The sequence below is a fragment of the Meles meles genome, chromosome 4, assembly GCF_922984935.1.
Source record: "Meles meles chromosome 4, mMelMel3.1 paternal haplotype, whole genome shotgun sequence".
Lineage (NCBI taxonomy): Eukaryota > Metazoa > Chordata > Mammalia > Carnivora > Mustelidae > Meles > Meles meles.
The window spans coordinates 115,096,925-115,110,175 of record NC_060069.1 but is presented as its reverse complement, the minus strand read 5'-3'; the positions used below and the strand labels follow the sequence as shown (position 1 = coordinate 115,110,175).

General features: G+C 37.3%; 2 protein-coding genes across 4 annotated transcripts in view; one reads left to right on the top strand and one right to left on the bottom strand.

Moving 5' to 3' along the window:
- Positions 1-386: 386 nt before the first annotated feature.
- The window catches only part of CMSS1 (cms1 ribosomal small subunit homolog), a 384,493-nt gene continuing 371,628 nt past the window's right edge, over positions 387-13,251 (top strand). Inside the window, exon 1 of one of the 3 annotated variants that reach the window (XM_046002287.1) lies at positions 387-578. In XM_046002287.1, the coding sequence (XP_045858243.1) occupies positions 515-578 (64 nt within the window). In that variant the 5' untranslated portion in view covers positions 387-514. The remainder of the gene's footprint in view (positions 579-13,251) is intronic. The other 2 variants (XM_046002292.1, XM_046002291.1) reach the window with 2 other exon arrangements.
- The window catches only part of FILIP1L (filamin A interacting protein 1 like), a 52,972-nt gene continuing 46,727 nt past the window's right edge, over positions 7,007-13,251 (bottom strand). The window contains exon 3 of the mRNA XM_046002286.1: positions 7,007-10,954. Within this exon, the coding sequence (XP_045858242.1) occupies positions 10,763-10,954 (192 nt within the window). The 3' untranslated portion in view covers positions 7,007-10,762. The remainder of the gene's footprint in view (positions 10,955-13,251) is intronic.

Below are 13,251 nucleotides of genomic sequence, written 5' to 3'. Positions count from 1 at the left end.
ATTCTTGCGCACGTTTCCCAGGACCAAACTATACACACCGATGCCCCAACGCGCATAAACGAAAACACAACCACGTGCTCTGCTCTTCTCCCGCTACGGGAGTCCTTTGAAACCGAATAGAGAAAAATTGTCTTAGCATCCTGTTTCACACTTTCGTCAATAGTTTTTAGACAAAAAAAAAAAGGACACAAAAAGTTTTGAAAGAAGTTATTTAAAAAGAATAATTTCGGGGGGTTTCATTTTCTTGTCTTTATGCTTTTGTGAGGATTTATTTTGACTTACCTGACAGAGCCTTTTCATCAGCACTTGTGTGGAAACTGCGACGAGATGAACGCATGGGACGGGGAGGCGGGGCGGAGGTGTGACGTCATCGCCGCGGGGCGGAGGCGACGGTGTCTGAGGAGAGGCTCCGCGTGCTGGTTGCTAACTTTGGCCTCTCGGCTTGGAGGAAAGGAGAATACCTGCCACTGTCCGCTTTCCCTTGGTGGTCCGCTCACAACTAGTCCCACTGGAGATGGCAGACGACCTTGGAGACGAGTGGTGGGAGAACCAGCCTACAGGAGCAGCCAGCAGCCCAGGTATCCACTCTGCCCGCGCGGCTGCGGGGCCTCCCCTGACCGATCTCCCCCCCCACCCCCCACCCCTGCGTCCTTCGGTGAGCCTCTGCCAGTGCCAGCCTCTGGCGGTCACGGTGTATGGCCCCGCGGTGGTGTGCCCAGCTGTGGGAGCGCGCCAGCGTCGGGAATGAAGTGGTGCGGGAGCCTTATTACTAGGTGAACAGTGTGACTAACTCAGGTCTACCTGCCTGTCAGGAAAGATCCTGAAGGAAAGATTTTCCTTTTACGTATTTCTTAATAGGTAGATTTTTCGTGAATTCAGGGATTTTGCGCATAGTGGTTAAGGGTAACTCCTGGATTAGATTCAGACTGCTTCTGCTCAAATCGAGACTCTGGAGTACCTGGGTGTCTCAGTCATTAAGCATCTGCCTTCGGCTCAGGTCATGATCCCAGAATCCAGAGACCTAGCCCCTCATCGGGCTCCCTGCATGGGGTGGAGCGGGGGAGGGGTTCTCCCTCTTCCTCTCCCACTCGCTCTACTTGTGTTCCCTCTCTGGCTATCTCTCTCTCTGTCAAGTAAATAAAATCTTAAGAAAACAAAAACAAATGGAGACTCTGGCCCCACTAATACTGCTTCGGCTCCCTTTCCTCGATTATAAATTACGGATAATGCCAATTGCATAAGATTATTATGAAGATTAAATAAACATAATAAAATGATGCACTTTAGCACAGTGCTTGGCACAGAATATGTGCGAGGTAGATATAAGCTATGGTTTTTCTTGCTATCATCATCATCTTGTTATTTGGACTGTTAAAGCCTGAAGGAGGTTTAGAAACCAATCATTCTTTTGAACTCAGCCATTTTACAGAAGAGAAACATGAGACCTAAAGATATCAAGTAACTTCACAAGTTCACATAGCTAGTTGGTGTCAGAAACAAGACTAGAATTTAGTTAACTCAATTCAAACAACTTAGTATGCTATGTGTACCCACTGCCAATGTGGTGGATATTTTATCTTTAAGTAGGTGGCATTTAGTAACTAGTCACCACAGGCTGACCTTGAACCTTTCAAGTTCTATGAGGCTTAGTATACAATTATGTTTTTAAATCATTCTTCAAAGTCTACCTCTTCTCTATCAGATTCTAAGATATTTTTTAGGAAAAAAAAAAAGTCTTGTCCATGTTATATAGTCCACCAGGCACTGCACATGATTGACACTTGATACATACTTGCTGCAAACACATTAATTTTGAAATATGTGTTGTGAAGTATCCATTAAAGATGCAAAATTCTACAACATTGTTTCTGAAAGAGTTGCCTTCAGGTACAAACTGAATAGATGTCATTTTTTAAATGGTAGCCAGTGTAATACTTCCTCCAGTAAACTTCCTGACTCTGTTGCTACTTTGTTTCTAAGAAATATCTCTTGCAGGCTGTAGTGTTACACATTTACTTTGATAACCCTTCCCCCCTCAACTCAGGTGTTTAGGCTGTATTTTATGATGTGATTTAAGTATAGAAATCATTTAAGAAATAACTGAATTCCTTTTGAGTGGTAAAGGGGATCCTATTTCTTGATTCTAGCCTTGCCTCTTGCCCATTACTGGCCATGTCTCTCAAGTTAGTCACCCTTTAGAAGGAAAGAAATTAACGTGTATTGAATGTCTTTAATATGCCAGATATTTTCATAAACAAATTCATTTAATCTTCATAATATGTTTAAAAGATAAGTATTACTTTCATTTCTGTAGGTGAGAAACAGAAAAGTTCAATAATGTTCTTAGAAACACACAGCAAAGAAGAGATCTGGGAAGAGATTATACAAGTATGCCTGAGTTTCAAAGTCATACTTTATCCACTATTACAATATGTGTCTATTGGGCCTCAGTATCATGATCAGTAAAATGAGGTGTCCTTAGAGATGATCTTTTCAAGGGTTTTAACAAACCAACTGTTCTAAACATTGGATTTATAGCATTCTTCATGTAAATTACCAGGATTCCTGTCAAGATAATATGTTAGAGGCACCCTGCTTCTTAGATTCCTTCTAACTCTAAGGTTAACATTTGAAAATTGCTGACTTTAAATGTATCAAGGGCATTTGCTTTGTTAACTACTTCTAAGTATAATGAGCATATAAGCTTCTTTGAGATATGCTTGATTATTTGTCAGTGATTTGCTAAATTACCTGTATGGTATTTCTAATTCAGAAAAAAATCACAACTGAACCAATTCAGATTTCCTAATTCTACCTATGTTAACGGGGGAAAGATCAGCCTAAAATGTGTGAACTGTATTTTTGTTTTGAAAGTCATGGGAGAAATAGTGCCTTAAGTCAGAGAAAGGAAAGATAGTTATAATGATGCCTTTATTTATGTTGTGTGCTATGCTACTTGCTTATAAAAGTAAACATCTTTCCTTACCATCTGTTTTCCATTCACACTTATGGTAGCAAGAAGCATTTAGCCTTTTTAACAATCTACATCTATAACAAAGGCTCAGCATTCATGGTCATGAATTCTTATGCATATTTTCTGAAAGCAAACTGTACAAACATACATATTCCCAAACACTGATACACACTGTGTAAAACATCTGTCTAACATACCCGGCTCTCTACTTACTGTCTAAGGAAATGTAATTCAGAGAATCTTACTAAAGCTCTTGATCTTGATCTACATATGACCCTTTTTTGCATACATCTTATGGCTATTCAGAACTTCCACTCTTGTGCTAGAATTCTGCATTTTACTGGAGCCCAACAAGGGACCTGGCACCTGGTGTTTGAGAGATATTAGCTGAATAAATGTATGCATGCTGCTAGATGTACAGAGTTCTTGGTGATCATGTATGTAGATAGACATATAATTTCTCACCCAATTAAATACTTTTAAGAATGAAAGGCCATGCTATTAGAATTTTTCTGCGACTGTCCTAGTCTACCTGGGATGTCACCCTTTTGACATCATTGTTGGTGATTGGAGTCATAGTGCAGGATAGGACCACTGAGAGATGTGTGTGCTGAAGAGTATTCAGCCAGTGTGCTCAGGTAACAGAGTCTAGGAGTCATCTAATGGCATCTGACATTTCATTTTACTTATTTCCTTATTCCCTGCATACCTTAAGAAATTATTTGAGGTTATTTATAGTAAATAATACATCATTAGAATCATAATTGCAAAACCTTAATGCTAAAATGAACAGATACAATGCCCAAGGTTTCATGTAGTTGACCAAACTGGGCCCTTTCTCAGTGTTGCTTGAAAACTGAGAATGTCATTCCCAGCAGGGATTTTGTTACTTATGGAGCAGAGAGAGCCAAGAGTTTTTGCAGTTGGAGTTGGTCACTTAATCATTCACTTACTAAAGAGAATATTGATTGTTTTCCCTTTTTATTCTAATAATATGCCTCTTAAGTTAGCAAGTCAAGTGTCCAGCAGGTAGCAGGGTGTATGAATCTGGAGCTCCAGGGTTGGGTCAAGGCTAGAGATAAGAGATTTAGGAATGACTGGCACATGTATAGGTTACTTTTTTTAAAAGATTTTATTTATTTATTTTTTTAAAGAGAAAGTGCCCAGGGAAGGGACAGAGGGGGAGAGAGGGAAAGTTTTCAGCAGAGTCCCTGCTGGGTGCAGATCCTGGCAAGGCTTGATCTCATGACCCTGAGATCATGACCTGATCTGAAATCAAGAGTCAGACACTCAATCAACTGAGCCACCCAGGCACCCCCTACAGCTTATTTTAAAGAGGATGTTTAAGCAATCTGCCAAATTCTCAGCCTCTGTTTTTTGAAGAGGGTTTTGCATGTGCTTCCCTAGCTTATTCTGAATATTTGATTCATCTCTTACCAAGAATCTAACTAGAAAACTGAAGTGTGAACACACTTCTATGTACAGTATAAGGAGACTGTAGATAATAACCCTAACCTGCATTTGTTGAGTGGTGGTTGTGTGCCAGATACTGGCACATAGTATTGTGATTGCTTTATGTGTATTAACTCATTTAATATTCACAAGTACACCATGATGTATTTACTATTATTCCCATTTTACAAGTGAGGAAATTGAGGCACTAAGTGGTTAAATGATTTGCCCAATGCTATTTAGTTGGTAAGTGGGGAGGCTGGGATTCATAGGCAGGCAATCTGAAACCAGTCTGTGCACTTAAATTTCTCAAAGATAATTATTCTGATTATCAATGTTAAGACTCTCATTTCTAAAATAACAATCCTTTATCAATTAAAAAAGGCTCATAGTTTATAAACCATTTTATTTATATACATCATTGTTATCAAATTGTGTCTATTAACTCTTACTCTCCTACAGTTTACTCTTCTAAAGAACATTGATTAGTAGGAGAGATACAAATAAGTGGACTGTATCATTGGGCTTTGAGAACAGTCTTTGCCAGGAAGTCAAACTTCATTCTAGAGCTCAAGACTCACACACCTGGCTGTCTCCTTGAAGTCTGCTTATTTACTAGAATGTCGAATGCAAATGAAAGCAAACAAAGGCCTTACTTATCTGATCTATCAAGTCTTTAGCTCTGAGACATCCTGAATGCTTTTTTTTTCATTTTTCTCTGTTACCCATCAGAATACATGTTATCATCTTCATTTACCTTAATTACTGCAGTAAACTCCTAACAGGGCTCCAGTTTCTGTCTTGTTCCTCTTTGGACTGTTCTTCAATTAGCAGCCTGAGTGATCAGATCTCATTCCTGCCCAAACCCTTCAGTGGCTTCATCTGACACATATAATACAACTCAGGTTACTTATCAGGACTGATGTCTGCCACATCTACTATTTACTCCACTCTAATTTATGTTCTTCCACCCACACCAGCCTTTATTTTGTGCCTCAACAGGGCAACTTCATTCTGTCTTAGCCCTTTACAATAGGTGTTCCTTTTTCTTTCTGGGCTCTCCTGTATTTCAAATGGCTAGCCTTTTCTTAGAACATTAAGACCTCAGTTCAGATATCACTGAAAGAAAAGCATTCCCTGTCAGCCAGTCTAGAGTAGCCATCTAGTTGGTCTATTATATCATCACATTATGGTAATTCTCAGCAGGGCACTTATCACCAACTGTTATTTGCCTTGTTAAATGATTACATTTGCTAATATATTACATTTCCTTGTTAAATTATTACATTCTGGTATGATCTCCCACACTAGAATGTAAGCCAAATGTGAGCAGGGATTTGTTTATCTAGTTCTTTGCTGTATACTCAGTGCCTACAGTAGTATCTGGGTCCTTATAAGGCACTCATTAAGAATTTGTTCATTAAGTAATTGATTATTAATGTTTCATAGCCACATCTTGAAGACCTCAACATAGGAGTTCCACATCTAAAGAAATTTAGTTCACTGGAAGAATTGTCAAAATCTTGCTCAGGTTTTTGACAGATTTGACAGGCGCTGCTTCTCTCTTTCTGAAAATACATTGAAAATCCTTGTTGTATAACTCTGTATACTAACCTTTTATTCTAACCATATTTGAATTTAGTTTTATAAATTTTGTTTTGAAAGGGGAAAACAGACTTTTGCTTTATAATGAGCTGATAATTCTTTGTGGTGACAGGTTTTGTTACTTAGAATCAATGTAATTGGTCATTTTGTTTGAGATTGCTGAAATGAGCATTTAAAAGTTTTTGTAGTTCTTGTATTGTTTTATATCATCTCCTTCAAATTACATTGCTTTATCTATGCTGAATTCCTCCTAGAAACGATGAAGTAGGGGAATACCTTGGATCTTTTAAACCTGAATTCAAGTGTTTGGTTTCTTCTCCTCTTATACCAAAGTTAGACCTTTACAGTATTAATTTTACCTATAGGCAGCCATGCATAGTAGATATAAAGTAGTCGTAAAACATTGTCTCTACATATAGAATTCAGACTTGGAATATTTGTAGTACATTTGATAACATACAACAGAGAATCAACTTCAAAATCATTTATTGAACTCTCATGCTTAGCCTTACTTTAGACACTGGTGGATTAGAGGATAAAACATATGCTTACATTGTGGAATTTATATATCAGTTTGGTTTAACCAAAATGCAAGTAGTATTATTTTGACAGATGTTCAAGAGGGATGCTTGGGTGGCTCAGTCATTAAGCATCTTGCTTTCGGCTCAGGTCATGATCCTAGCTAGGGTCCTGGGATCGAGCCCCGCATTGGGCTTCCTGCTGAGCAGGAAGCCTGCTTCTCCCTCTCCCACTCTCTCTGCTTCTTTTCCATCTCTCACTGACTCTATCTCTGTGTCAAATAAACAAAATCTTAAAAAAAAAAAAAAGACAGATGTTCAAGGGCAAAAACAGATGTTCAAAGGCAAAAAAAAATTTTAAAATGTGAGAGGAAGAGAAGAAGAAAGAGCACATGCTGCATCAATAGTCAGTGTTCTGTACTTGAAGACTGTGTAACAAATGGACCCACAGATAACCTTCATGGACTACTTTTACTTTACACAATTTCAGTAATTCTTACAAGTGATTAAACAAGTGGTTCTTGACAACAATTTTAAGTGTTTAAAAGTACAAATTTATACATCTTTACCCAAACGTGCACAGTAGTTCTGCTGTAGTTTTGCTAAATGTCTATGAATCTCTTGAAAAACACCAGGAATTTGGAAGGCCTAGAAATACTTCCATTTCCCCTCTCAGATTCAATGGCAACATTATTTTATGGCACACATCCTTTGACCTGTTCTTATCTGATGTTCTTTAGTTGAACACTTTAGTGCATTCATAGATTTATACATTTTACTAAATGTGTCACAAACAGCTTGAAATATAGTTTCCCTGTTTTCATCAGCTTTCAAAGAATTCTTAGTTCTTAAATTACTACTATTTTTTTAATGTTGATTAAGCTCTTGTTCCTGAGTTCCTTGCTAGTCTAATTCACACTTGACCAGAGATCAGAATCTTTCTTTGTTAAAACCAGATAGTAAATATTTTAGGCTTTCCAGTCACTGTCACAACTACCCAACTCTGCCATTGTGGCATAAAAGCAAGCATACATAATAAATATGTAAACAAATGAGTGTGGCTGTGTTCCAATAAAACTTTACCTATGGACAATGAAAATTGAATTTCATGTAATTTTCACATTTTGTAAAATAGTTATCATCTGATTTTTTTTTCTGCTATTTAAAAATGTAAATACTATTCTTAACTTGCAGGACATACAAAAACAAACAGGGCTGAATTTGATCTGTGGCCTGCAGTTTGCATACGCCTCTGCCCCAGATTCAATGTCAGAACCTGAGTTGTGTGTCTTATGTCCCCTAGAGCAGGAATTTGAAACATATCCCAGAGAGAACTGCATTTTACATCAAATACTCCATTATTTAGCCCATCATTATCAGTCATATATTAGATCAGTCACATTTCTGTTTAAAAACCAGATACTTTATTCCAAGTAGTTAAAAGGAGATTAGTTCAGAAATCACCAAAGCTAAATAAATGAAGGGCTGAGGAAACCCTCCAGCGTAAACAAATCAGGTTATTAAAATTCTTGTTACAAATTGGATTTGGTTTTCTTCACTTGGATTTTTATCTGCTTTCTTTTAAAAACTTAGTAAAGTAACTCCAGAATTAAGATAGCTTCTTTTATTTTTACTGTTTTTCAGAGGGGTCATATTTATGCAGAAATAGAATTATTCTCAGGAAACAGGATTCTTTATGTTTCAGTTGTGTTATAGCTCAAACACCATTTTGTTAAACTCCAAATAGTATTCCCAGTTCTAAGCTACTTATGCATTTTTATTGCATTTTTTACATATTGCTTTAAAATAAGTATGGTTTTTGGTTGGTAATTGTCTTGTTAAAATAAACTTTGTTATTTTAAAGACTTGTGTCTTATTGGAATTAGAACCGTTGGAATTAGTAACCATTTAAATATGGGTTTCTGCTGCTTGTCATAGAAATTTCACTATTTTCTGACTCTTTTTTAGTACTTTGTATAATATCTTCTCCTTTTTTTTCTTCTCCTGAATTTATGCCAGCTCGGCATGAAAACACTTGAAGAAGTCTCCTAACCCAGGAAAACACAATTTTAAAATATCCAACATAAAACATATTTTGTGCTCCTCTTCAAGGTAAAAATGTTCCCAGTGTCTTTTGTTTTTCTGGGAGTATTTCATGCTTGTTTTTCCTGTTTTATGCTTCTTTTCAGTCTGTTTGGTTTCTACTACAGGAGATCCAGTGTTTTTTTTCTTTCCATTAGCATAATTATCAGTCTTGAATGTCAGTCACATAGCGTAACTGCTTTTCTTCCCTGTAACTATACACCAGTGCTATCTCTTAGCAATTTTCTCACGTCTTGACTGAATGGTCCTCCTCTCTATCATTCATTCATCCTGTTCATTTAACACTACCTCCATATTGCAGGCACAACACTAACTACCCTACACATTTTCTGACTGCACCATTCACCTGTTACCACCCTGCACTTCCTTCTGAACTGTTTCTCCTGTGCATTTGTGTTAGAATTCCATTACCTTTTTTTTTTTTTTTAAAGCTCACTTCTTCCCACTCTTTGTCTGACAACTTTTCAACTTAGACTTTTCCATTTCAGGCTTTTAATTCACGTGACCTCCCCTCACTTCTTCCTCTGTCACTTGCCTGTTGGGACTGCTGCACATCATCTCTCTCTTTGGCTTCATTGCTCAGTGGTACTCAGACTTGCAGCTCCTTCTTCTCCTCCTTGAAATTGGAGTGAGTCCAGGATTATTTGTACAGTGACACAAGTACATGGAAGCAGGCCGGGCTGGATGAGTGTGGAGAATGGCAGTTCCTTTGCTCCTACTCTGCTGGCTCCGTCCCAGGATGGCTTGCTAAAGCACCGTCCTTCCAGGATTTCTTCCAGGATCTTGTCTCCAGTTCTCGGTGTAGGATCACAGAGAACCTTGCATCATGCTCTTCACAGATTTTTTTTTTTTTAAACTGAAGCTTTGCACAATATAACTGTATCCCATGTCAAAAATGCCTTGTCTTATAACATTATTGTGTTGCTCTGTCCACACTGAATTTATAGACATACCTTTCTTTTACCTCAGTGAGAGAGCTGTAAGTGTGACGAAAAGGATTACTTTAGCTTACTACTGCCAGAGGCCTGAGTACCACCTTGTAGATGACTGGTTGAATTCAGTCGTGGGTAATCAGAACTGGAAGGAACCTGAAGAATTATTCAGTTGTCCTGTTTTACGGATGAGAAACTCAAGGCTCAGACTGTTGAATGCCAAGCTCATTGTCAAATGAGTAAAAAGCAAGGATTGGAATTTGAGTCTTGCTGAATCAACTGTTTTTCTATAGCACTGATACATTGAAGAATGTCTGATGAGATGATAAATTGTTATCTTTGTTTTTTTTTTAAACACCTAGGACAGTGAGTTCTTTCTCCCTAAAAGATCTCAGTATTCGTGACTTTTGACTCTTAAATATCCTGATTGCTTTAGAAAGCAGAAATATCCATCTAAAATAGTTTTTGTAGTAAGCCTAGCAATATGATTCTATGGCCTGGCATATATAGGAGGGGCAACCTCCTACAAGTGACACAGAAGACCAAGTGCCAGCAGTCAGGTGTGCATATTACACCAGTGATTATCAGGTCTGTCACAGAAAGGTTGTATTCATCTATTACTCATTTTTTGGTTCCTTTCTTCCTTGTACTAAGAATTTTCTTATAGTGTAAAGAAATCAGTTTTAGACTTTAAAGTGTGATTTTAATTGTCCTGTCATTTTGATGGAAATAATCTGATTTTCTTGAAGGTGATTAGGAATTCTTGATAGCATATCTTCTTAGCAAAATATGATTCAATAAAGTTCTGTGAAATGAAAGACTTACTTCTGAGTTCACCAGAAAACTTGTCAGTTGTTCTCATGAATTCAGTCCTATCCCGTGCTAATGATAGATGGTCCAGCTTTGGGCTGGATTGTAAGTAGAATGAGGAATTGGAAGGATTTGGCCTGTTTGTGTGTATATGCATATACACATGTATAGGTACAATAAATGCAGATATGCTGCTCTTTCAGGATGCTATTCACCAGGTCCAGCAACCTGTGAATGAACTCTTTGTCGTTTTGCTGCTTCACCATTTCTTAGAGAGATGACCTTTCCTCTTCAGCCTTCATACTGGTAATTTTAGCTTTCTGGATATTTCTGTAAGTGGATGTATCCAGATAATGCATAGGCATGACTTACCTTTTCCCTCCCATGTGGAGAAAAGTGTTAGAGGTGACAGTTCTTATGATGTGTAGCTTCCCACAGCCAGTGTAGTGAGTGGGCTTATCCATAAGCGCTGGGGGAGCTTTAGGGAAAAGCTTAGTGTTGCCTGTAGATTTTGGTTTAGGGATCCGTGTTGGGATTCTCTGCTTGCATACCTCCTTGATCTTGAATTAAACAGAAGAACAAAAGGTAGTTAATGGTACAGTTGGTGGAGAAGCAGACATTGTTCAGCTTAGAGGATTTGGCTTCTTTGGAAGCACTAGGTTCTGGGGATATATCAGATTAAAGACTGTCATGTTGAAGAAAAAATTAGAAAAGCAATTCTGTCAGCATGTGTTGAGTGTGTGCTGTGTGCAAGGCTCTGAACAGTAGATAGCACTAAATACAGAGGTAAATTGCTTTTTGGCAATCATAGTATAGTAGGAAGTAAACAAGAGGAATGTCCCAAATTAATCTCAAAGCGTCCTGAGATTGTCAAAGAAAGGATAATCTCAACCAAGGGGTCTAAGAGAGTTTCATGAAGAAAGTAGCATTTGATGTGGGCCTCTAAAGACTTAGGATTTTTAATAGCAGGAATGGGAGGGCATTCTAGAGTGAAGGAATACTTTTGGCAGCAAGATGAGGGAATATTTTTCAGTGTCCCTGAGATAGGAAGTCAGACACGGTTAAGAAATGGAGTGATTTCAAATTAGGTTGTAATTGACAGATGAAATGGGACTGTAGACTGGGCCTAGATAGGGAAAATTGTACTTGATTCTATAGACTGTGTATGTTGGAGGGGATGGAGCGGGGTAGGAAGGACAAAAGCTGGGGGAGAAGACAACTTGTGGAGGTAGAATTGTATTAATATTTGCTCCCAGTTACTAGATGAACAGTGAGAAAGGAGTCACAGATAGGTTGAATGATCTGTAATGGGAGAGTGTGTTTGGAGTGTGAAAGAGTGTGATTGAGTTCACATTCACTTAAAAATACACTCTTATTTTCATTTATTAAGGAAAAATACTCTTGGATAAGAGTACTTGTTGGTAAAGAGATGGGAAAAAGTTCTCAGCTAACTGTAGTTCTCCCATTATAATCCATAGTTGCTGGTGATGATTATTTTCCCCCTCTTTGGTTGCATCATCCTTTCTTTCCTATGAGCTCAAAAATATAAATCTTTTGAAAATGCATTGCAGTTTTCATGATGGATTACTAATACTGTTTTTATGGGAACCCTTCTTATATTATTTTTGTTTCTACAGAAATTTGTTTCCATGTTTTTATTGTACTGATAAAGTACAGTTAAGTCTCTTTATGTAAACATTTAGTTACTTAAAATGCCCTTTAATTTTCAAAGCAACTATATTTAGATTTTCAAATAAATGGTACATAGACTTAGCTAAAAATACAAGGATTGCTAGAAGAGTTTTTGGACTTTTGTATTATTGGCATTTTTTTTAATACTTAATCCTAAATATAGCAAGTGAGATATATTTCAGAGTATCAACATACTCTATCAGTCTCCTCCTTATCTATATGGTATTACTACCTTTCAGCCTGTCCTCAAGGTCTCATCTTTAGTGCTGAAATGCTCATTCAACATTTTTACCTCTCAAATAGGCAGAACCTTAAAAAAAAAAAATTAAATAAAACTCAGTGCCCAGTAAGAGTTTGGTGAGATGGGTGACCTCAGTGATGATTACAATAGTAGTTTGGTAGAGTGTATCAAGATACCTAAAATTCACACTCTGTGACTCATTCATTTTATTGCTAGGAATCTTTTCTAGGAAATAATCAGAGATGTAGGCAAGGCTATTCATTTTTACATTATTTATAACAAAAGTTTATACTATATATTACACTATAATCCTGAAAACCTGAATTATGTCTTGATGCTTTTGAAGAAATAGGAAAATGCTTATTTAGAAATGTTAAAAGCAGGATTAAAATCTATATATGTGCTTTAACTATGTATGTTTGAAGAGAAAATACTAGGAGAAAATATACCAGTGCTGTCAGTAAGTAACTGATTAGTGAAGTTATAGGTGTTTTTAATTTTTCTTCTATTTTCTATATTTTCTACAATAAGGATACAGTAGAAAAAGCAACACTAAATTCTATTAAGAGAGTTTAAAAAATGGGAAATACTTCAGAGATCAAAACATTTATGTGAATATCAACCAGATTTTCCCAAACACAAGTAGTAGCAGCTGCAACTGAAATCAGTGATGGACTAATTGAAGTTGTCCAATCTTGTCATCATAGCATTAATAATAGCCTTTCCAAGATAGGTTTCGGCATTGTCCTTTAACTTTGTCAAGACTTAGATTGGTTCTCCTATTGTACAAAAGTCTTTTGAAATCCTATTTAAATTGTAGATTCCTGGTCCTTCCCCCTGGCAATTATATCTCATTTATCTTTGGATGGGCCCAGACATCCTCATTTTTAATAAACTCTCAGGGTGAGTCATCTGATGCAGGTG